Source organism: Megascapheus bottae, chromosome 6 (assembly GCF_031878675.1).
Source record: "Megascapheus bottae isolate mThoBot1 chromosome 6, mThoBot2.hap1, whole genome shotgun sequence".
In the NCBI taxonomy this organism is placed as follows: domain Eukaryota; kingdom Metazoa; phylum Chordata; class Mammalia; order Rodentia; family Geomyidae; genus Megascapheus; species Megascapheus bottae.
The window spans coordinates 6,454,331-6,478,554 of record NC_143514.1 but is presented as its reverse complement, the minus strand read 5'-3'; the positions used below and the strand labels follow the sequence as shown (position 1 = coordinate 6,478,554).

Genomic DNA, 24,224 nt, shown 5'->3' with positions numbered 1-24,224 from the left:
AGAAAGCTAGAGGTCTCTTGAGTTTTTTTTTTTTTAACCCCCTATTTTTCTTTGAAATGTTCATTTTAGGCAACTCCCCCCCAAAAAGTAGTCATAGGGTTTTTTGTTTTGTTTTGTTTTGTTTTTTTTTTGCCAGTCCTGGGCTTGAGCTCAGGGCCTGAGCACTGTCCTTGGACTTTCTCAAGGCTAGAGCTCTACCACTTGAGCCTCAGCACCACTTCCAACTTTTTTCTATGTATGTGGTACGGAGGAATCGAACCCAGGTCTTAGTGCATGCTAGGCAAGCATTCTACCACTAGGCCAAACTCCCCACCCGCATAGGGCCTTTTTTTTGCAATGAGAATACCACCCTAATTTTGAAATAAGGTTTTAAATTCTGGCTAAGGTGTTGGATGAACCTGGCTTCTGTCAGTGGTAGATGGGTCCCTGTGTAGTGAGGGCAGTAAATGACACTCAAAGGCAAGAAATCCCATTCTGAAGATTTTAGGGCCCAGGAGGGATGAAGAGCATGGTTTATATTGATTTTGCCTCCCACTCTTACTGAGGTAATGGCAGGACGCCTCCTCCGGGGAGGAGAGAAGGAATCCCTCAGCCCAGCAAGGAAGTCTTAAGGCTCAGGAGAAAGTTACTGCTTAACACCTAGCCAGCAGTGCTGCTGCTCCTGCTCTCCTCCTGCTCTTTCTTTTCCTCTTCATTTTTTTTTTTTTTTGCTATTACTGGTTTTTGAACTCAAGGCCTGTGCTCTTGCTTAGCTTTTTTTCCTCAAGACTAGTCCTCTACCACTTGAGCCACAGCTCCACTTCTGGCTTTTTGCTGATAAATTGGAGATACGAGTCTTGTGAACCTTCCTGCCTGGGCTAGCTTCAAAACATGATCCTAAGTTCTCAGCCTCCTGAGTAGCTAGGATTCCCAGCGGTAGGTAGGATTATCTGGCTAGGATGCGCAGATTACTATGTCCTATTCTATCTCAGGTATTACCATCAAAAGGTTCTAATGGAGTATAAGAGGGAACAGTGGAGCTCAGTGACCTACCCAGGCTTTGAGTTCTGTGTTCATTCTGGACTCCACCTTGTAATGCTAAGTAGCAGAAATCTTTGGGTGCTGAAATGTTGGCTGTGAGAAGGTGGTTCTTACAGTATTGCCAAGAAGGTGAAACATCCACTTGTGGATCTGAAGAAGACCCCATCTTTCTTGACCTTGAGAGGTGTGTCCCTGCCTACTTCCTGAGTTTGGTGGTCTTGCTTGGGAGTGAGTCTGTGTGCCTGGACTTTTAAGGATGCATTGCCATAAGAAAACTCTAGAAGCCTGGGCATGCAGGAGAGAGTGGGGGTGGGGGTAGGCATAGGCTTTTTGGTTACTCAGTGGCTGCTGGGTCTCCTGCCTCTTTCCCAGACTCTTCTACTGGGAGCACAGTGATAAGGAATCTTCTTTTCTCTTCCTGTCACAGTACCTTGGGAACTTTAATCTTTGGGCTCAGGAGAATGAATTTCTCTAGATGAGATGGGCAGCTAGTGCGATGTAATGGCAACTTTTTTTTTTTAAATTTTTTATTTTTGCCAGTCCGGGGCTTGAGCTCAGGGCCTGAGCACTGTCCTTGGACTTTCTCAAGACTAGAGCTCTACCACTTGAGCCTCAGCACCACTTTTGGCTTTTTTCTATGTATGTGGTACCGAGGAATCAAACCCAGGTCTTCGTGCATGCTAGGCAAGCACTAAACCACTAGGCCAAACTCCCAGCCCGTAATGGCAACTTTTTAACCCATGCTCGTAGTCTCCTCTGGTGTTTGCAAGGACTCTGGTTGCCCAGGTAAGTTCAGGCGGTTATTGCTCAAAGGAAGAAGCCAGGCTGTGATCCAGTCTCAATCCCTTCTTGTCTGAAGGGCTGTTGGAATTGATTGACCTCCCATCAGTCAGTTCTTCATACAGCCTCCATGGGAATGTTAAATACCTCAGTGTACCCCCCTCCCCACACACACTTCTTTCTTTTCCCTGTGAGCTCTACAGCCTTGCTCTTTCTAGAGCCAGGCTCTGAGAAAAGACTTACCCTGACTCTTCTTCCTCTTTCCTTTTGGTGCCAGCATAGGGTTTGAGTTCTAGGAGTCACTTTTGCTAAAGCTTTTGTACTCAAGGCTGACTTGCTGCCACTTGCTCCATTTCCAACTTTGTGCTGTAGACTGTCAGAGACTTTTCTGTCCAGGCTAGCTTCAAACATCCTCCTTTTTTCCCCTTTCCAGAATTGGGCCTTGAACTCAGGACCTCATGTTCTTAGCTGGCTGTGTTCCTCTTAGGCTGGTACTCAACCACTGGAGCTATACCTTCACTTCCTGCTTTTTTGTGGCTTAGTTGGAGTGGAGTCTCTGATTGTCTGCCCAACCTGGCTTCAAACAATATTCCTCACATCTTTGCCTCCTGTGTAGCTGGGATTATAGGAATGAGCCACCAGTACTCATGTTCTTTGTTCAATCCATGAAGCTCTTTCTCAGAATCTTCTCTTAATTTATGGATATTCAATGGTTTTGTACCCTGTGGGCCAAGTGATTGTTTTTTTACATTGGACTCTAGATTGTTCTGTGAGGATCTCAGAGGGTCTATTTAGAGTTGGAAAGGAAAGCCCAGAAAGATTGAATGGCATCAGATGGCCTTTGCAAAGTGAATGTGAGGGACCTCACAGTGAAGAACAGTTCGTGTTTTCTGATTTGATTTCAGAAGCTGGTAGCATCCATCATACTTCTCATGAGACCACAGGTCCCCGAGTTGTGTGCTAGGCACTGACCGGCCCAGGCTCGGGCCCTGGTGGACTTCAGCTAGGTGGGAGCCACATCCTTCTTAGTGTTTGACTCTCCCCCACCTTAGGATCCTGTCACCACACTGGGCAGACTAGACAGTAAGCTCCTGTAGTTTGTTTTTGATTTGGCCAAACTCTATGATGGAGACAGAGTCTTTTAATGTAAGAGTGGCAAAGCTCCTTCTTTGTCAGGAGCAGCAGCGTGGAGTTCCAGCTTGCCTTTGACTTCCTTTGGAGATGGTTTAAGATCTGGTGTAAACTTGCTGTGGTTTGCCTTGGGCATCAAACTGTTTAGCTTGGCTCTGTTATATCTGTAATTGCTGCATTTTAATAATTGCCCAATATTCTTGTCAGCAATTTGCAGTCTATATATTTTTTTAATAGGACTGTTTCGCCTTTCTTTCCACAGGTTCATTCAGACCTGCTTTAAGCCCCTGGATTAACACAGCCCAGCCTCCCTTCCCCCAACCCCTCTATAGCTATGAATGGGGTATCAAGGGTTTATTAAATATTCCTACTAGTCTCCTGCTGCCTGGGTTTATGTCCACATAAAAGTACTCAGACAAGCCATCTTCTTTCCCCCAGTTTCTACAGTACTTCTAGAAATTGCTCTTAGCATTGGCTGAATCAGTCTATTCGTTTTAATTTTTTTTTTTTTTTGGCTTGGTTGTGGGGATTGGACTCTGGACCTGGGCACTGTCCCTGAGCTCTTCAGCTCAAGGCTACTGCCCCACCCCTTGAGCCATAGCATCAGTGCTGATTTTCTAGTGGTTAATTGGAGATAAGAGTCTCAGTCTTTAGTGCCTGGGCTGGCCTTGAACCATGATTCTCATATCTCAGCCTCCTGAGTAGCTAGGATTACAGGTGTGAGCCACTGTGCTCAGCTAAAGGAATCAGTGTATTTTTGTAGGGAAATTTTGCCTTATGAATTCATTCAGGAGAATGACTTTTTTTTTTTAAAAGAAAAAGAGATAAACTCTTTTGGCTGTTGCTGAGTTTGGAAATTAAAGAATTTCCATCTCATCTGTGGTATTGTGGAATGGTGGTGACCAAAGTGTTGGACCTCAAGGAATGATTCATGTCAGTTTTGTGGCTTTTAATGTGGAAACTTCACTGTCTATTTCGTTTTTTTCATTTTCTTTTTCTTCGGTTGTTTGGGTAGCACCTCATATTGCTAGGAAGAACCTCTACATTTGAACCATATCCTCAGGCCTTTAGCCAGCTTTTGGAATTAGATCATAGTGCCTGAACTTGGCTGGTATTTTTGTTTTTTAGTGATCCTGTTGTTTGGTGTTTTTGCCTGTGTCTCATCTGTGGTAATGTTTACTTTGCAATAAACCAAAGATTGAAATAGTTTGACAGTAGCTAAGATTTATAGAAGTGACCACAGCCTAAGCTTTCTACTTTTTCAGTATAATCCCTTGAAGAAACTGGATAAATAATGACAATAATTGTTAACATTTATGGGTTGCTCAAAAATGCCTTGAGGCACTTTGCTAAGCATTGGATACATTGTATTGTATACATTGACTCACTGAATCCTTAGAGCCTTCCACAGTCCCATTATGCCTAACCAGCTGCCTAAATTTGGTAAGGAACAGAGTAGATTCATAGCTAGGCAGGCATCATACAGTTAACCTCACCCACACTGTATTCACACAGGCTTTTTCATCACCATCTAATACCAAAATTGAACTAATATGCCTCTTTTACATATAATCATTTAATTTAAAGGAATCCTTTGAAATTAGGAGAGAGAGAGAGAGAGAGAGAGAGTGTATTTATGTGTATGTGTATATGTGTACCCCGGGACTTGAACTCAGGGCTTGGTCGCTGTCCCTGAGCTCTTGTGCTTAAGGTTGCAACTCTACCACTTGAGCCACAGCTAGACTTCCTCCCTTTTTGCTGGTTAATTGGAGAAAAGAATCAAGTTTCAATGGACTTTCCTGCCCAGGCTGGTTTTGAACAGCCATGCTCAATCTCAGCCACTGGAGTAGCTAAGGATTACAGGCATGAGCCATGGGCACTTGGGTAAAACTAGAATGTTCTTGTTATTATTTCTGGATAGGTAGCTCACACATGCTAACAAACACAAAACCCACACTCCCCTGCCCATCCCTTTAATGATCCAGTTTCCCCTTTGTTCCCTGACATTTCATGTTACCACCCTTTCAATACCTTCCCTACCATTTGATACAATGGAACTTGAATGATTGAATTAGAAGGGCCGGTTTTATTGCAGGCAGAAGAGAACCAGGCATGGATAATAGTAAGCACCCCATAGTCTTCAACCCATTGAAAAACTTGTGTGCATGAGCTAGGCTACAGGGCTGGGAAAGATGTACCTGGGAGTGGGGTGTCTCTAGGAGGTATTGTTAGGGTTGGGGGAGAGGGCATCCAGGTTGAGCAGACCACCACTAAATTCACACATAAGACCTCAAATAGGGAGATTTTAGGAAGAACATTCTGGAAAATCTAGTCCATTATTCAGATGGGCTCAGATGGAGCTGAAAGTCAGGGAAGAGTTGATTCCTATTAAACCCACCAACAGTGGAGATAAGAGCCTTGTTTTATTATTTTTTTTCTTTAATTCCTCCCTCCCCCCCCCCCCCTCTCTCTCTCTCTCTCTCTCTCTCTCTCTCTCTCTCTCTCTCTCTCGCCTCCCTCATTCCCTCCCTCCTTCCTTCTTCTTCTCCCCCTCCCCCTCCTATCCTGGGGCTTGAATTCAGGACCCAGTTACTGTCCTTGAGCTTCTTTGGCTCAAGGCTAGTGTTCTACCACTTGAGCCACAGCACTACTTTTGGCTTTGTCTGTGTATGTGCTACTGAGGATTCAAAACCAGGGCTATGAAACAAGCACTCTAGGCAGGCATTCTACCACTAAGCCACATTCCCAGTCCTCTTTTTATTTTTTGCCAGTAGTGGGTCTTGAACTCAGGGCTTGAACACTGTCCTCAGGCTTTCTCAAGGCTAGAGCTCTACCACTTGAGCCTCAGCATCACTTCTGTTTTTTTTTTTCTATGTATATGGTACTGAGGAACTGAGGAATTGAACCTGGGTCTTCATGCATGCTAGGCAAGCACCCTTCCACTAGGCCAAACTTCTGACCCCTCCTTTTATTATTTTTTAATGGCTTTTTTTGTTGTTGTTGTTGGTTGTGGGGTTTGAACTCGGGCCTGGGCACTGTCCCTGAGCTCTTCAGCTCAAGGCTAACGCTCTACCACTTGAGCCACAGCACCACTTCCTTTAATGGCTTGTTTTAGATGGATTCTCAGTGCTATTTAATTTGATCCTTGTGATAACCCTGTCATAACAACAGGTTGTCTCTAATCTCAGCTGTTTCTGTTAGTTTGCTAGTACTGGAGATTGGTACACAGTATAACCAGGCAGATCATAGCACACTGCAGTTTTGTTCTATAATCCTGAAAATCTGATGGAAAGCCAAAGATTTAGCTAGGTGCCATGTTAGCCCTAACTGCTGGGGAGAGAGAGGCAGGAACATGGCTTGAGAGCCAACCTGGGTCAACTCTTAACAAGCAAACCCCTGCTCAAATCTGAAGATTTACAATATTAACTATAAGATTATGAAAAGTATTTGCTCTAAATCTTTGTTAGGTAGCCAGCAAACACTACTTACCCCCTGCCCCCAATTGCTTGAGTGCTATCTTGATACTTTTCAAAACATATTTTATCTCTTACACAGTTTCCACACGTTCTCTTAAGTACCTGTAATGTATTTATTTTAGAAGTGTTGTTGCTGCATTATGTTTTCTTACTGAGATGTGTTTGTTTATTTTTTACAGGCAATTTGAAAACAGAGAAGAGAACATTTTAAGATCACTTTTGATTTTCCAAGACTGCCTGTGGATCCAAAGCTGAGGTGACAAGAGGAGCTGAGAAAGGGAAATGGCCTCCCCTTCCCTCATCACCCTTTTTGCCCTAATGAGCTCCTGTGTGGCCAGTGCAGGTAACTTACATAAGAATCCTAGGATCATTATATTCTCATGCATACATTTTTCTTCATTCTAGAAGGATTTAGGCACTGTGATATTTTATGTAAAATTGGAATACAGATGATCTTTAGGCAGATAAAAGCCTAGTTTACTTTTCAGATGCACACCCTTGTCTATGGTATATTTCACCAGGCTAGATGTAGGCATTCTAATATCAGACACACACAGATACCCAGCTAACTGATATTGAGGCAGGTTGGAGACAAATATGTTAATTTTAAATTCCACTCAATTTTGGGTATGCGTATAGATTAGATGCAAGATAATATTTTTGTCCTTAAGTAAAAACTTAAGATCTTTAAGAAAGATCCTTTTTGTGTTTTTATATGTTACAGAATAAATAGATCTTCTAGATAGAGGTAGTCAGATATTTCATTTGTTTGTTTATAATACTGATCATAGGGCTTGAATTCAGCGCCCGGGCCCTGTCCCTGAACTTTGTGCTCAAGTCTAGCACTCTACCACTGGTGCCACAGCTCTACTTCCAGCTTTTTTTGGTGGTTAATTTGAGATAGGAGTCTCATTGACCTTCCCATCCCAGCTGGCCTTAAACCTTGATTCTCAGATCTCAGCTTCCAGAATAGCTACGAGTACAGGTATTGGTCACCAGCTCCCAGCCTCAGATATTTATTTAATTATTTGCCAGTCCTGGGGCTTGAACTCAGGGCCTGAGCATTGTCTGTGGGCATTTTCCTCAGGCTAGCACTCTGCCACTTGAGCCACAGCACCATTTTTGGCTTTTTCTATGTATGTGGTACTGAGGAATCGAATCCAGGTCTTCCTGTATGCTAGGCAAGCACTCTAACAACCAGGCCAAACTCTTGGTCCTCAGATATTTCTTTTAACCTTTTTTTTTGTTAGTCATGGGGCTTGAACTCTTGGGCCTGGGCGCTATCCCTGAGCTCTTCAGCTCAAGACTACAGCCCTACCCCCTTCAGATATTTTTAATAAGTAGTTCTTTTAAGAAGTAGAGAAAAGAGCTCAGTGATAGAATATATGTGTAGCACCATGAGGCCTCTGGGCTCCATCCTCAACACTTGGAAAAAAGGAAAAGAAAAGAAGTATAAGAGGAAAAGTAGTAAGATGATTTGTGTTTCCTAGAGACCATCAGATTGTGAGATAAGGACTATGAAAAATTAAATGACTTGTTTGAAATGTTGTTGCTTAAGTAATAGTATCAGATCCCCACATCACTGCCATAGTATTCTCTTTCAAGGTTTCTTGCTATGTTAGGAAAATGAATTTACTTGTTGTAATGCTGCTTTGTGTCTCTTCTATAAGAAACCATCTAAGTGTGGTATGTTGGATCAGTTCTGGAGTCTGGCAGGCCTTTTGCTTCTGCTGTTGACCTAAATAATTACCATTTATTGAGTATGTACCAGCTACTGGGCTACATAATTATAGAATATAAAACCAAGTAGGGATAATGATGACTCTGAGTGCAGTATGATTATATTGCCATTTTTATTATATTTTATTGTCAGAGTGATATATAGAGGAGTTATAGTAAACATTCATGAGGTAGTGGATGCCTTACATCTTGAACATGGATACTCCTTCCCATGTTTTTCTCCCACTTTCCCTCTCCCCAGCCCCTCCCAGTCATCTTGTATTTTGCCATTTTATAGGTGATAAAATGAGATCTAGTGAGATTACACAGTTTGTGATAAAATGAGATCTAGTGAGATTACACAGTTTGTTCAGTGTTACTGACTTGGGAGACAGAAGAGCCAGAGTTTATAGCTCTACTCTCAATGGGTGTGTCATATTGAAAAAAATGATCCTACCTCAAAGACTCCCTCCTGTAGCTCAGGCCAGGGACTATATGAAGACATGCATTGAACCAGAGCCAGCAGAAAGAGACGCTTGGTGTGAGGGGACAGTAGAATGCCAGTGTTCTCTCTACCCCATTGCAGATATTTTTGATCAAGAAAGTTGTTACCTTGAGGATTTATTGTTTGTTTTGAATGCCAATGCATGAACTTGAACTGCCCATTTTCCCTATAATACTGTGTCAGCACTTTCATTTTGTATCATTATTGAAGTTATTTGCCTTTTTTGCCAGTGCATTAAAACAGATCTTAATTTAAAAAGTGGCGGGGGGGGGAGGGAAAGAGAGTGAGTGAGCTTAATGGAAATTAGTGGGGTGATGACAAGGTTGTAATGTCACCTGAGTAGAGGTGAGGCCTTCTGCTGTCATCAGTCCCTGGGTTCGACTGAAAAACAGAAGAAGAAACTTTGTAGGAAAGTGGTGAGTTTGATGACCCTTTTATAGCTTTGGTGCTATTGATAGTGAATCAGTTTTGCTTACGACCTTTTTTCTCTTTCAAGCTATGAGGGGAGAATATGTACCCCCTCTGTGTGTGTGTCTATGTAATGTCTAGTTGCATACATTCAAAGCCTTTTTAAGTTTTCATATTTATCTATTACTAATACTGTTAACTTTTTGTAGTGCTAGGGACTGAATTCAGGGCCTTGAGCACACTAGACAAGTGTTATATCAATGAGATGTAGCCTCAGAACTTAATATTACTGACTGATAAATTGAGTTTGATTTAGGTTAGCTCATTCAAATTGCTTAACCCAGATCAAATTCCATTTATGGGTCCGATGCATTCCATTTAGTCATTCTTTGGTGTCCCATAACACGTGCCCTTTTAAAACTTTGTACAGACCTCTTAGGATTTCATGACACCTTTTTAAAGCTAACATCCCTCTGGAAAGGGGAATAAAGATCTCCAAAGATGTGGTCCTTACCTATAATCCTAGCTACTCAGAAGGATAGGATCTGAGGCTTGTGGTTCAAAGCCAGTTCTGGCAGGAATGTCTGTAAAACTCTTTATCTCCAATGAATGAACCAGCACAAAGCTGGAAGGGGAGGTGTGGTTCAGGTGGTAGAGCAACAGCTTGGGGGAAAAAGTCAACCTAGAGTGTAAGGCCAAGTTCAAGCCCCAGTACCAGCTTGTGCTCTTGTTCTCTCTCTCTCTCTTGCTCGCTCTCGTGCGTTCTCGCTCTCTCACTCTCCTCTCTCTGTCTCCTTCTCTTTCTTTCTCTTTCTGTCTCTCTCTCTCATACACACACACTTAGGGAGATGGTGGTGGTGAAAGGTCTCTTAATGATTAGTGGCCAGGAGACAAGTGTAGAGTAACACATATAGAACCCCAGGATTTTGTAGGTTCCGACCCCATCGGTTGGCTGGGCCTTCCATGAAAGTGCTACTTTCCATCCTCTGAAGGACGATGAAGGAGGCAGGCAGAAGGCAGCCACCCTCTTCCTCCTCTCTGTGATCCCTGGTGTTTGTGTAGCATGGGAGGGTTTTGTTCTTGGTTCTGCATACTTGCACTGTCTTAGACCCCATGAGCCATCGAATGCAAGAAAAGTAGGAAGTATGGAAAAATCAATGTTTGCTGGTGTGGTCATAAGACTCACCAAGTTTTCCCTTTAAGGACTACTCTACACGTCTTTTTTTTTTTTTTTTTTTAAATCTTAGCTGCTGCCTCTGAGGCTTGCCAGGGTTGGGCAGTGCTGTGTTTCTAGGAGTCTTCATAACGAGAAAAAGTAGCATGCAAAGAAAACTCAGGGAAGTCAGTTGGGTTGGAAGAGCATCTTGGCTGTGTCTCTCTGGCCCCTATGCCAGTTTACTGAAGGTCTGCTGAGGTGAGTTCTGTAGAAAAACACCTTGGGCATCCATGCCAGGGACACCTGAAGATGCCTGAATCTCCAGGAAGGGCCCATGTGCATCCCGTCAGAACCCGGCCTACAATCTGAGCACACAGAGCTACTAAGAAAACCATCTTTTCATCTCTCTGAATGTACCTGCAGTACCAGGTATAGTCCACAAGGAAGCAAAATGTTTTTAGTCTGAGTTGCTTTTCCTGTTAAATCCCTGAAGTCTTGTGTGATCAGGGGACAGTGAGCCAAGATAGTGGCTAAGTAATGGGACAAGCTGGCTGCCTTGGGAGAGTCGGAGCTGATAATCGTATCATATTGTAGTTAGTTTCAACATGCTTTTTTTTCCTGCCTGGTATCTCATTTGAGAAGGCATGTGGTATTTTCTTCATTTCTATATTGAAAGCAAAGGATAGAAGGTTGCCAGTGAAACAAATGTGGTAGAGAATGAGAAAGAAAGAAAAAGATAAAGCAGACATCAATGTACAGCCCTAGTGAAGAAGAGAATAAGCAAAGGCAGTGACTGCAGAGTTTGTGCTCTTTCTTTTGTGCTGCCTAAAAGGGCGTGAAATGCTTAGGGTTGTTTTGTTTTTGGTGCCAGTCTGGGGGCAGATGTCATCTCTTATTTTTTATTCAAGGCTGGTGCTCTACCGCTAGGCCTTTTTGTCATTCATTGAAGATAAGAGTTTCTTTCACAGAATTTCTTGCCCAGGCTTTTAATCTTGTCAATATACTTCGAGTAACTTATCAAATGACAGGTACAGTGGTGGAACAAGCCACGTTTTGTCCCTCTAGTTTCTTCACTGACATCTTACTTCATTTCTATAACCAAACTCTAAGCTCAAACTCAAAAGATTAATATGATTTTTAGAAAGGAAAAAAAAAACATTGTATCTAAGCCCTTTGACACCATATTTATTTATAAATTTGAATGAGACAATGAAAAAATTTAACCTCTGTGCCTGAAAAGTTGGGTTTTAAAATAAGTGCATTTTATTTACTTGCTGTTGGATCATTCAAAAGGTTTCCTTATTTGCTTTTTTGGGCCTCAGGCTTGTCAGCAGAGTGCCCACGAGCAACTAAGTACAATCCAGGACTCACCACAAGCCCCAGGTGTTGGAAAATTCCAGAAAAATGCAACAATATTTTTCTTATTGCCCCCTGCCAGCTTCTTCTCTCCTCTGCTCCCAGGCTGCCCCTAAATGTGTTTATCTTGTTGGCCACACATGTGGAATAGTCTGGAGTCCCGTGTGGCATAAGATACTGAAAAATAGAAAGATTTCCCACACAGCTGAGGTCATGAGAATGAATGATCTTGGATCATGCCTGATTCTTCAGTGGGAAGGAAATTTGGGATGAGATTTATTATTGCATGATATATTTAGATACATATATATGTGTGTATCTTTTTGTTGTTTTTGGTTGTGACTTACCTCAGTGCCTGGGCACCGTCCCTGAGCTCTTCTGTTCAAGGATGACACTACTTTGAGCCATGGTGCCACTTCTGGTTTTCTGGTGGTTAACTGCAGATGAGAGTCTCATGAATACTTGCCTACCTGGACTGGCTTTGAATCGTAGTACTCAGATTTCAGCCTTCTGAGTAGGATTATAGATGTGAGCTACTTTTTTTTTTTTTTTTTTTGCCAGTCCTGGGGCTTGAATTCAGGGCCTGAACTGTTCTTAGACTCAGAGCCTGGGCATTCTCCCTTAGCTTTTCCACTTAAAGCTGGAACTCTACTACTTGAACTACAGCTTCATTTTCAGCTTTCTGGTGGTTAATCCAAGATAGGAGTCTCACAGGCTTTTCTGCTGGGGCTGGTTTTGAATCACAGGCCTTAGATCTCAGCCTTCTGAGTAGTTAGGGTTACAGGTGTGAGCCACCAGTATCCAGCCAAGGTCTGGTATATTAGAGGACATTCAGGGGTCTTGATTCTGGAGTCCACCACCTCTGCCAGCCCAAGATCAGCTGTGAGGACAGCATCTCTGCCTGCCTCTGGCCTTGCTCTCAGCCTGGGCCTGGCAGACAGGCAGGTAGGCAGGTCAGCCGGCAGGCCGGCAGGCGCTGGGGAATTTTAAGTCTTCAATGCCTGCCAAACTTAATTAGCTCTAGAATCTGCTATCAAAGGCTATCTGGCAAAGTTTCATTAATGATAGGGGTGAATTCCAAAGCAGTAATTAATTGTGTTGGATTATTTGTAAAGCCCTTGCTAAAAAAACTAATGCCTGTTGGAGAAAGTTGGCAGAGTGATTGTATGGAGATTAGCCTAGACCTCATGGGGTTCTGTTGCTTTTTGGAATTGGGCCAAGAAGTCGGGGGAGGGGGGAGCAGGGGTGTGTGTTGCTTTAACCTATTATTCTTTAAAATGCTAGTTTATTGCTCCAGGCTCTGGGCTGATAGAGTGGATCCCTGCAGACCTAGAGAGTCTGAAGGGCAACTTCAGGACATTGTGTGTGTGTGTGTGTGTGTGTGTGTGTGTGTGTGTGTGTGTGTGTGTGTGTGTGTGTGTGTGTTTTGGTGAGAGAAACACAACCACTTAATGTTCATTAGCTAAATAAATACATCCCAAGGGCCTCTTCTTAGAGAGGAGAGAGTACTAGTTTATTGTGAAAGAATTAAGTTTCGAAGTATTAAAGGTTAAAAGCACCAGGATCAAGCCTCTAAATAGTTTTTGCTTCTTTTTCATAAATAGGAGCCAGGCATTGGTAGCTCATGGTTGCAATCCTAGCTACGTAGGAGGCCGAGATCTGAAGATTGTAGTTCAAGGCCAGCCAGGGAAGGAAAATCTGTGAGACTTTTATCTTCAATAAACTAATCAGAAAAAGCTAATAATGATTCTGTGGCTCAAGTAGTAGAAGTAGAGCACTAGCCTTAACAAGAGAATACCACCTTACAAATTCCCCCAGAAGTCAGTCTCTGTACTTCCTCAGTCTGATCTTAGTCTTCTAAAGCCGTGCATGCGTGTGTGTGCATGTATGCACGCACATACACATGGATGTGCATGTGGGCCAGTACTGGAGCTTGAATTCAGAGCCTAGCTGTTGTCCTTTAGCTTTTTGACTCAAGGACGGTACTCTGTCAACTTGAGTAAGTAACAGCTCCACTTGTGGCTTTTTGCTGGTTAAGAGTCTCACAGTCTTTTCTACCCTAGCTGACTTTAAACTGAGATTTTCAGGTCTCAGTTTCCCAAGTAACTAGTAGTACAGGTATAAGCCACTGGCACTGGCTCCCTAAAGCATTTGAAATATCTCTGTTGTTTAAAATACATACATACATACATACATACATACATACATACATACATACATATATATGTATATATATATTAGAGTATGTTCACTCAGCTTATTTTGGTAGTGTGTACTAAAGTTCATTGAAATATTTGGATATGGGAAAATGATTTTTTTAATCTCAATTTGAAATCAAGCACATAGCAGTTGAAATTCAGGACATAAGGTTTGTATAAAGGGGAAAATAGCTTTGCATTATTTTATTACATTTGATATATCTTATAGGATAATAGTTCTGAGAATTAGCTCAGCCTGGAATTGTGGAAAAATAGTGGCAATCTCTATGCCTTAAAAATGAAGGAGATTTGAGTTTAAGGCAAGTGCTAATTTCTCTTGATGCTAAGGGGTAACATGGACAGTTGAAGAAGGAAAAAATAGAAGAGTGTGCAGACTTATCTAAGAGTCAGTCAAGTGTTACATAAATAAGGGAGCTGTTTGAAAACATCCATCTAGAATATTTCAAGTCCTGGGTCTGGGCTTGCCTCCCACCCACAAGCTCCAGCATTTGGCCGTCTACTCCCTATCCGTAAGTAGTTATAGGCAAACCCCAGACCAAATCTCACTTTATTAATATGATTCAGGAGAAAAGAATGCTAATGAAAAATTTCAGAGGACTGCACTGAGCCATTTTGTGATATTGTCAGATCTTCCAAATCCCAAGAGAGGCCTAACAAAATATGTTACTTCTGTTTATTTCTCAACTTGGAATCTATCGGAAAAACATGTACAAAGTGAGTTCCTTTAGAGAGAGAGTGATGGAGGAGGAATTTTTCCTGAGTACATAGAGGCCTCCATGTTTATTCTCTGTAAGTCTGGCTGTCTGAAACCCTGGGCAGCTTCAGCCAGCAGGCTTGCAATGTTAGCCTTGAACCTTTTGAGTTACAGTCTGCAGCTAACTTGACAGAGTTGATAAAATTGAAGTTCTCGGGGCCAGGAGTGTGGCCTAGTGGTAACATGCTCACCTAGCATGCATGAAACCCTGGGTTTGATTTCCTGGAACCACATACACAGAAAAAGCTGGAAGTGATGCTGTGGCTCAAGTGGTGGGAGCTCTAGCTTTGAGCAAAAAGTGCCTAAGGACAGTGCCCAGGCACTGAGTTCAAGCCCCATAATTGGCAAAAAATAAAAATAAAAAATGAAACTCGGTTATGAGGGATCATGAAAGGTATTTTCAAACTTGATAGCAAAAACTTGAATTAATAAGTGATTTTGATGATTGATTTTGTGTGTGTGTGTGTGTGTGTGTGTGTGTGTGTGCTGCTGAGAATTGAACCTAGAGCCTCATACATGCTAAGCACACTCTTTAATGCTGGGTTATATCACCAGCTCTTTTTCCTTTGCTAGTTTTTTCCTCAAACTCATTACACTATTATTTTTGGGAAAGTAATGTCAAAATCTACTGGAGTCTGCTCCGTAGGTAAGTGGTGAGATACGATGATGTTATAACTAATAGTTGAGTTGAACACTTTAAAAGTGATTGTCCTTAAAGTGATAAAATGAAACCCAAGGTTATTTTAAAATAACTGGTTATTTGCATTCAAACATATTTAGGAGAGAGAGGGAGAGAGAGAGAGAGAGAGAGAGAGAGAGAGAGAGAGAGAGAGAGAGAGAGAGAGAGAGAGAGAGAGAGAGAGAGGGAAATTGACAGTGTTAGGATGACAAGTGTGCATAATTTGTAGCCTGTTTTGCTATTCATGAACATATTATGCTCTTCTGTTTGTCAGGATGGTTCTCTTTCATTAGTGTTTACTTTGGTGCTGGGAATTTTGAACCTAGGACTTCATTCATGCTAAGCATTTTTTCTACTACTGTTATACCCCTAGTTCTTAGTAGGTGATTATTGTTTCTTGGTGGTTACAAATATGAACAGTATCATGTATGTTTCTTATACACATCTGTTTCTTAGACTTAGATTTAATAACCTCTTTCAGAGCCCTAATTCTATCCTCTTGAAATTACTCTTCCTTGATTACATTGAGAATTAACGCCTCCTATGTACCTCATAGGACCTCTGTCACAGATGACTAATGTCAGGGCTACAGCAATGGCTTTGCTCTAAGTCACTAAAGTCTCTATGTATGCTACAAGGAATATATTGGTTAGTTGAGTATATGCTCAGGACTAACGTTGCTGAGCGGGAGCATGTCTTCATAGTAGTGAAATGACATCCCTGTTCATTTGGACTAATGAGAAGAGTCAGGAACCGTCAGTTTCAGAACCCAGAATGCTATGTTGTAAAGTCCTTGAATTTTCCTACCAGAATTTTTGCTGAAACAGTCATTTCAATGAAGCTTCATTTGGGATTTGTAACAAAAGGTTGTTGTTATTGCTTTGTTGTTTTTTTTTTTTTAGATTTTACCCTTAAAATGTGAGTAATGTCTGAGGACTTCATCAAGGTGAACAGTGACTGTGTTAGACTGTCACACTTGTATTTATTTAAGAAAAGCAGCTGTTTTGTCAAGTTTGATCTTGACATAGTAAAGTCATAGATGAACTCTACACCAGTAGTTCTCCAGATGTGATCCAGAATCTAAGCCTTTTTCAGGGTTTTGAGGTCAAACCATCTTTGTAACAATGCTTAGATGTTGTTTTTGCTAGGGGTCAGCCTTCACCAAAGAGCAGTTTGATATATGAGTGCTGGCCTCAGCAGGAGGCCGGTTGGAGCTTTCCTGCTACATAGTTGTAGTAGCACAATTGACATTTTCATTCAGGAATGTTCTTATGGAAGCTGTAAATGTCCCCAAAATTCATGTCTGTTTATACTCCGTATGTATGGACCACTGGGATGGTGGTCCCTTAGTATGGTGGTTGTCTTGAGGAAGAGTACTGGTATGGTTTTTATTTGTGTGACAAACCTGTCTGCACTTCATGGAGTGCTATTTTACTTGAAGGAAAAATGGATAGACAAATGAAGGCTATATGACTATCCTAAATTTGGTTTTTGGAAGGCGTTTTTTTTTTTTTTCTGTTTGGTGAAGTACAAAGTGAGCCCATTACTTCAAGAGAAACAATTGACTGCATCTGTTGCCAGTGATAAAAGAAAAACCTCTTAGTATTTCAAAATAAGTGAAACTTTTGGAAACCCTTTTCTTCATCATCATGACTGTGGCAATGTCTCAGTTAATGAAATGCTTTTCTGATGAGCTCAGTGATGGGGTTTTTGATATTGTTTACTGAAATGTCATATTCATTATATTTGTGTAGCTCACTAAGCTGTTATTTTCCCAGTGACCAATGCATGATATAAAATCATGTATGAGGAAAAGATTTGACATTCTGAGAGTATAAGTAGAACAACTGGTTCTTGAAAAACTTACATTTATTGATAGCTTTTTCCATGAATGTGTATTCTTTTCTCTTTATCACTCAACTTTGCCTTACATTATATTATAGCCATGGAGAAAATGATCAAAACTGAGAAATTAATTCTGGTACAGTGTTATCAAAATATAATGTATTTAGAGTCTCTAGTTTTCTAATGTTCTTTCTCTGTTTTAAGTCTAGGATCTTTAGTTTTTATGTCTCCTTAGGTAGTTCTTCTTTTCAGTGACAGTTCTTTGGTCTTTCAATGAAAGACCTGGAAAAGTACTGGAAAAGTACTAGAGAAAGTACTTTTCATGAATAACCTTTAAGTTGTGCATCATTGACAAGGATGCCATAGAGGTAGCATTTCTTCAGCAAGGCACAAAATCTAGAGTACATTACCTTGGGTAGGATTTGCTACCAGTGAGACTACCAGTGGTCATTTGGTTAGAATATTTTTCTTCCGGAAGTCTCTATTTTATCATTAAAAAATTGAAATCACTCAGTGTTTGGGAGAAAGTAAAGAATTTTAAATGTACTAGGCTGTGGACAGTTCATTTATTTAAGTGCTGTATATTTAACAAACTTGAAGAAATAACTTCGCTGAGTTAAAGCATAGCATATATTATTATTATTATTATTATTATTATTATTATTATTGTCAGTCATAGGGCTTGAACTTGGGGCCTGTGTGCTGTGCCTGTGTTCTTCAGCTCAAGGCTAACACTCTGCCACGTCCCATAACATATATTTTTTATATGACTTTTTATTTTTATTACAATAAAAGTGATGAACAAAGGGGTTATAGTTTCATAAGTCAGGTAATAAGCACATTTCTTTTTGAACAAAATCATTCTTTCCTTTGCTTTCTCCCAGTTTTTCCCTCACATCCCCACCCACAAAAGGTTTATAATTTACTTTCAACATAGTGTTTAGTGAGTACCACTGCTGTTGAAGCATAATAGTAAAGAGGAAATAGCCAGGTGCTAGGTGGCTCATGCCTGTAATGTAGCTGCTCTGGAAGATGAGATCTGAAAATCATTGTTCAAAGCAAACCAGGGCAGGAAATCTGTTAGACTATTATCTCCTAAACCACCTTAAATTCCAGAAGTGGCTTAAAGTGGTAAAGCACTAACGTTGAGCAAGAAAGCTCAGGACAGTGCCTGGGTCCTGACTTCAAGTCCTATAACCAACAACAATAATTAAAAATTTAAAGAAAATAGCTACAGATACATGAATAGACTATTAAGGTTTATTCCTTCTAGTTGCTTCAACTCTCCAAATCTATCCTCTGAGGATTCATGTCTGATAGCAAAAATGCTCAACAACATTACACTTTCACTAAACGTGTACAGACGTTTTCCTTTTTACATACCTTAGACAATACAGTAGAACAAGTGTTTAGAAGCGTTTGCATTGTGTTAGGCATAATAAGTGCTAAAGAGATCTGAGAGGATGTACGTAGGTTCTATATAAGGGGCTTGAGCATCCATAGATTTTGGTATCTGAGAGGTCCTGGAATCAGTCTCTAGAAGATACCTAGGGACCACAGTGTCTGTGTGGGAGGCCAAATTTCTTGGTGTCCTTCAGCCAGAACAATGCCTCAAAACAAATATAGAAGTGACCCTGAAAACCCAGCTGTCTCTGGTTAAGCCAGATATTAAAGAGATTTGCAAAGATATAAAACAGTGCTGCTCTTCTCAGTAAATTATTGTTTCAGAAAATAGTTATTTTTCATAAGAGATGCCACACTATGTTACCATACAATGAGTTTTTTTTGTTGTTGTTGATTTTTGAATGGATTAATATTTAAAGAATTTCTTGGCTTTAATTTCTATTGAGACATAAAACCCATAAACAAGTATCTTTGGAGTGATGATTTTTGTTGTTGTTGTTGGTGGTGGTGGTCGTGGGGCTTGAACTCTGGGCCTGGGCACTGACTCTGAGCTCTTCAACTCAAGGCTAGAGCTCTACCACTCTGAGCCACAGCATTACTTTAGGTTGTCTTGTAATGGTTAATTGGAAACAAAGAGTCTTACAAACTTTTCATGCCCAGGCTGGCTTTGAACCTTGATCCACAGATCTCAGCCTCCTGAGTAGCTAGGATTACAGGAGTGAGCCACCAGCACCTGGTTTATTTTATTTTTTTTAATTTATTTATTTTTGAGACAGGTCTTGCTATGTTACTCAGGGGGGCATTGAAGTATGGAGATCAAATAATCCTTCTGTATCAGCTGGTATTGCCATGATACATCACCATGCCAAGCCAGCATTTTTTTTTTTCTGTCTGTCTGTCTGATCTATCAGTCACCATTTATCATCAATACTGGGGTTTAAACTCAGGACCTTGTACTTGCTAGACAGGTACTCTGCTACTTTCGCCATTTCTTTAGTCCTCTTTTTGCATTGTTATTTAGACAGGTTCTCATAGTTAGGGCCAGCTAAGACTGTGATTCTCCTACCTCTGCCTCCTACAAGGCTGAGCTGAGGTTATAGGCACTGACCATTGTGCCTGACATTCTTAGTAATTTTAAAGCTGAAGAGAACCTTAAGACCAAAGTGATTCAAGTTTTGCTTTCTGACTAATACAGAAAACCTTAGCAGTGGAATTTTTTTTCTTCAATCCCAATGGCGATTTAATAAATGATTTCCCAAAGGTGCCTTTGACCTGGGGAAAAATCACTCAGCCTATGTGTCAGATTACTCAAAGGCAGATAGATGGAACTGGCTCATAGGATTCCCCACCTCTATCCTCCTTAGGATTCTACAACTCAGATTTCTTTCTTACCATCATGGGTGTTGTCTTCTGAGCATGGTGTGGGCAAGGTTAGAACTAAAAAGGATGCATTATCATTATATTTGAGAAGTAGGACTTGAGGCCTTTTTGGGCCTGTATAGTAGTTTCTTTACAAAAATAGCTATTTAAATTATTATTGGATTTTTACTATTAACAAAAAAGAGATTTTGAGAATGTTATTGTTTTTGTCAACTTATGTGTATATTACAAAAGCACTTGATTTCTAAAATTTTTTTGCCACAATATTGTATGTGTATGAGCTTCTTTTTTTTTTTTTTTGCCAGTCCTGGGCTTGAGCTCAGGGCCTGAGCACTGTCCTTGGACTTTCTCAAGGCTAGAGCTCTACCACTTGAGCCTCAGCACCACTTCTGGCTTTTTTCTATGTATGTGGTACCGAGGAATCGAACCCGGGTCTTCATGCATGCTAGGCAAGCACTTTAACCACTAGGCCAAACTCCCGGCCCCATGTGTATGAGCTTCTTATATGTAAAATTACACACATCTTTTTCTCCTAAGTCATTTAAAATTATTAATGGACTCTTTCATTTTGGCTTTGAGATGAGGTCTTAACATGTTGCCTAGGATAGCCTTGAACTTGTGATCCTCCTGTTTCATCTAGATTAATGGCTTTTTTTCTTTTTTGTTGTGCTTACTGGGGCTTGAACTTAGAGCCTAAAGCTCTCAACCAGTGGGCCACTTCTGGTTTTCTGGTGCTTAACTGGAGATGAGTCTCACAGACTTATGTGCCTGGGCTGGCTTTGAGCCTTAATTCTCAGATCTCAGCCTTCTGAGTAGCTAGGATTACAGGCATGAGCCCACTGGTGTTGGCTTCAACCAGCCTTTTGTTGCTCGAGGCTAGAGCTCTGCCATTTGAACCACACTTCTACTTCTGGCTTTTTGCTGATTAATTGGAGATTAGAGTCTCATGGACTTTCCTGACTGGGCTAGTTTTGAACTTGGATCCTCAGATCTCAGCCTTCTGAGTAGCTAGCATTTCAGGTGTGGTACAGCAGCTAATGGGTTTTTCACATAGCACTGACATCTAAACTCAGCTTGTATAGCTATTATAGTTTTAACATTTCATCTTTATGAAGTTTGGTATTTTGGTATTTTTTTTCACAATTGCTATTTATGACTTTTGAGGTCATTAATATTTACAGACAGAATTTTTAAAAATTTTGGCTTTGATGTATTAAGAATCTCACATTTGAACTAACATTTTTCTCTTTTAGTTTAAATGGAAGAAGAGTTCCTTTTTCTTTTTCAGTGCTGGGAATGGAACCCAAGGCCTTAGATTTTAGGCATATGCTCTACCACTAAACTAGACCCCCATCCCAATAGCTTAGTGTTTTTTTTTTTTTTTTTGTGGGACGTGGGGCTTGAATGTGGCCTAGGTTCTGTCCCTGAGCTCTTCAGTTTAAGACTACCACCCTACCAAGCCAAATAGCCAAGCCCTACTTCCTGTTTTTTAGAGGTTAATTGGAGATAAGAGTCTCAGGTTCTTTTGTGCCCAGGCTGGCTTTGAACCTTGATCCTCAGATCTCAGCCTCCTGAGTAGCTAGGATTATAGGCATGAGTGACCTGGAATAGCTTAGTTTTAAAATGAAGGAACAAAGGGAGGGGAGCCAAGGTATATTGTCTTTTTAAGCATCACTCCAAGTCAGTTTTAAAACACAATCCAGGATTCCCATAAAGTGAGTTTTATAATGGAAACTGCCACTGCTGAAGGCCAGCTCTGTCATAATCACCATTTGGGCATCTCTGATATTTAGCCGAAATATAAATATCTGATGTGGCATGAGTTGTAACTGACTTTTGAGCTAGATTTTTGCAGGTTTAAGCTACTACTTGAGCTTTGATTTGGGAATGGATTTCAACTTTTCTGGGAGCTTCTACAATTTAGTAAGTTAAAGTAAGTTTATATCTTTTTGTTTTACTAGATATTTTTTCAATTTTTATTATAAAGGTGATGTGCAGAGGGGTTATAATTACATAAGTCAAGTATAGGTTTTTTTTGGGGGGGGGGGGAAGGCTGGTCTTGGGGCTTGTACTCTAGGCCTGGATATTATTCCTGAACTTCTTTTGCACAAGACTAATGCTCTACCACTTGAGCTGTAGTGCCACTTTGGGCTTTTTCTGAGTAGTTTACTGGAGAAAAGGGTCTCATGGATTCTCCTACCTGGACTGGTTTCTATTTATGATCCTCAGAGTTCAGTCTCCTGAGTAGCTAAGATAGAGGCATGAGGCCTAACACCCAGCTTAGGATTTTTTTTTTGTTAATGATGCTTATGTAACTTAATCTATGAGGAAAATGTCCAGTGGAGCACAGTACTGGAGCCCTGATTTGAGAGCAAGATACTTACAGACCATCCCAGCTCTGAACTGCAACATGCTTCAGTTCACCTTTATAAAGTGACGATAACAACAGTGTCCATCTCATTGCATTAACTTGAAGATTTAATGAGCTGATCCTGTGCTCAAAGCCCTACCTGGCTCTTATTAGATCCTCACGATCTGTGCTCTTACAGTTACTGCTTGGTTAGTATGTGGCATGTTTTAGGTTGCCTCTTTCTTCATTGCATCAGAGGTTTTACTCATCGACAACATTATCTTCCAGTAATGTTTCAGAAGTTACATCTGGAAGAATTCTGTATTTGTAAGGTTCTTCAGTAGAGTTCTAGTGGTATGTTGGTATTTAAAGAATCTTTAGAGATTATCTGGCCCATCTCAGCCTAATAGAAAAATTATCTTTCTAATATCCTGTTGACTGAGTCCCTAGTCTTTGCTTAAGTTTAAAAACAAAGAAAGAAAAAAAATCTCTGACTCAGGAAATTCTTTCTTTGGCTGTATTGCAGTTCACCTCCACTGCTAACCTGTAGTTCTGTCTTATAAAATGATCTAGAATTGAGTTGACAAGTGTAAACCACCTGAATGTTGGCAGTGAGCAGATGTGTCCTAGGCAACTGAGTTGTGTAAAAGTGACCGGAAGGTTTGTGTCAAAATTTAGGGTGTCTCCAAGGGCTTTGCACCCTGTTGGATGAAAGTAAGGCTTGTCTTATTTCTTAGTGTAAGCTGAGTTTGGAAACACAATTGATACAGAGATTTGTCCCCTTGAACCTGTGATAGGGCTATGTACCAGACAGGACTTACTCTCACAGAACACCGCCTGCACTGCTGTATGTCTTTTCCAGGAGGTGAGATGTATTAGTCTTATTCTTGCTGTGACAACTATCTGAGAAAGACAAATATAATGAGGGAAGAATTACTTTGGCTATGGATTCAGAGAGCTGTATCCATCTATGATTGCTTGGGTCCACACCCTGAGATAAAACATTATGGTGTTCTCATGGAGGATGGGAAGCAGTAAAGGAGGCAAGGCTGAACCAATGACCTTCTCCTCCCCCCCCCCCTCAGTAACCTACTTCCTTTAGCTAGGTTCCACCTACTAAGGTTTCTAGAACATCTTGGAATAGCATCACTGGTTGGAGACTAAGTATTTTATCTTTCAGCTATACTTTTGGACTTCTTTGGCTTTAACAACTCAATTTTACATTCTTGTTTATTGTTTAGTTGTCACCTGCTTAGGGCAGAAGTTCCATGGAAGTGGAGGTGAGGTAGCATTTGAGGAGGCTGTCTTGCTCATTGTTCTTTCTCTAGCAGCCCTAAGGACTTGGCATACCATGTTCAAATGATGAAAGTAAAGACTGACCTAATCTCAAATGTGGATATATTTTCAGATTAACACAGGAAAACAAACACTATCTTCTCCTGTATGCCGTAATCCATTTTTCGGGCCTGAACTTTGATAAAGAGAAGTGTCTTATTATTTTTTGCAACTTTCAAATATGTTTGGGGGAGAAAGTCTCCTTTCTTTCTTGATAAGTGAAATTTTCTAGAGAGGAAAAGTTGCTGATTTTATCAGGAGTCAGGAATATGCCATCCTATGAGAACTGTTTTTTTTTTTTTTTTTTTTTTTTTAATAAGCCCTGTTAGACCACAGCTTCCAGCTGTAGTGGAGACAGTGTGTTACATGAGCTTAGTTTGCCTCAGTGTTAATGAAACAAGTTTGCTGGAAAGCTATCAAAACATTACAGTGTAAGAAAAAATATAGCCAGAATTCCAATATAAATGTCCAAAGAGTTCCTTTTCCTGGACGCTTTAAATATTTTCCTAGGGAATTTGCAAAGACTACTTCACGTTGTAGAAAATGCAGTCAGATTACAATAACAAGTTGAGGGGCTGGGAGTTTGGCCTAGTGGTAGAGTGCTTACCTAGCAAGAACAAAGACCCAGGTTCGATTCCTCGGTACCATATACATAGAAAAGCCAAAAGTGGTACTGTGGCTCAAGTGGTAGAGCTTTATAGCACCTT

At 40.8% G+C, this 24,224-nt stretch overlaps 1 protein-coding gene across 2 annotated transcripts in view; it reads left to right on the top strand.

Annotated features, from left to right (window-relative positions):
* Tgfbr3 (transforming growth factor beta receptor 3) overlaps positions 1-24,224 on the top strand; it is a 172,527-nt gene that overhangs the window by 9,873 nt on the left and 138,430 nt on the right. The window contains exons 1-2 of one of the 2 annotated variants that reach the window (XM_090334181.1): positions 1,133-1,204; positions 6,587-6,750. In XM_090334181.1, the coding sequence (XP_090190307.1) occupies positions 6,690-6,750 (61 nt within the window). In that variant the 5' untranslated portion in view covers positions 1,133-1,204; positions 6,587-6,689. Of the gene's footprint in view, positions 1-1,132; positions 1,205-6,586; positions 6,751-24,224 lie in introns of those variants that run through there. The other variant, XM_090334180.1, reaches the window with a different exon arrangement.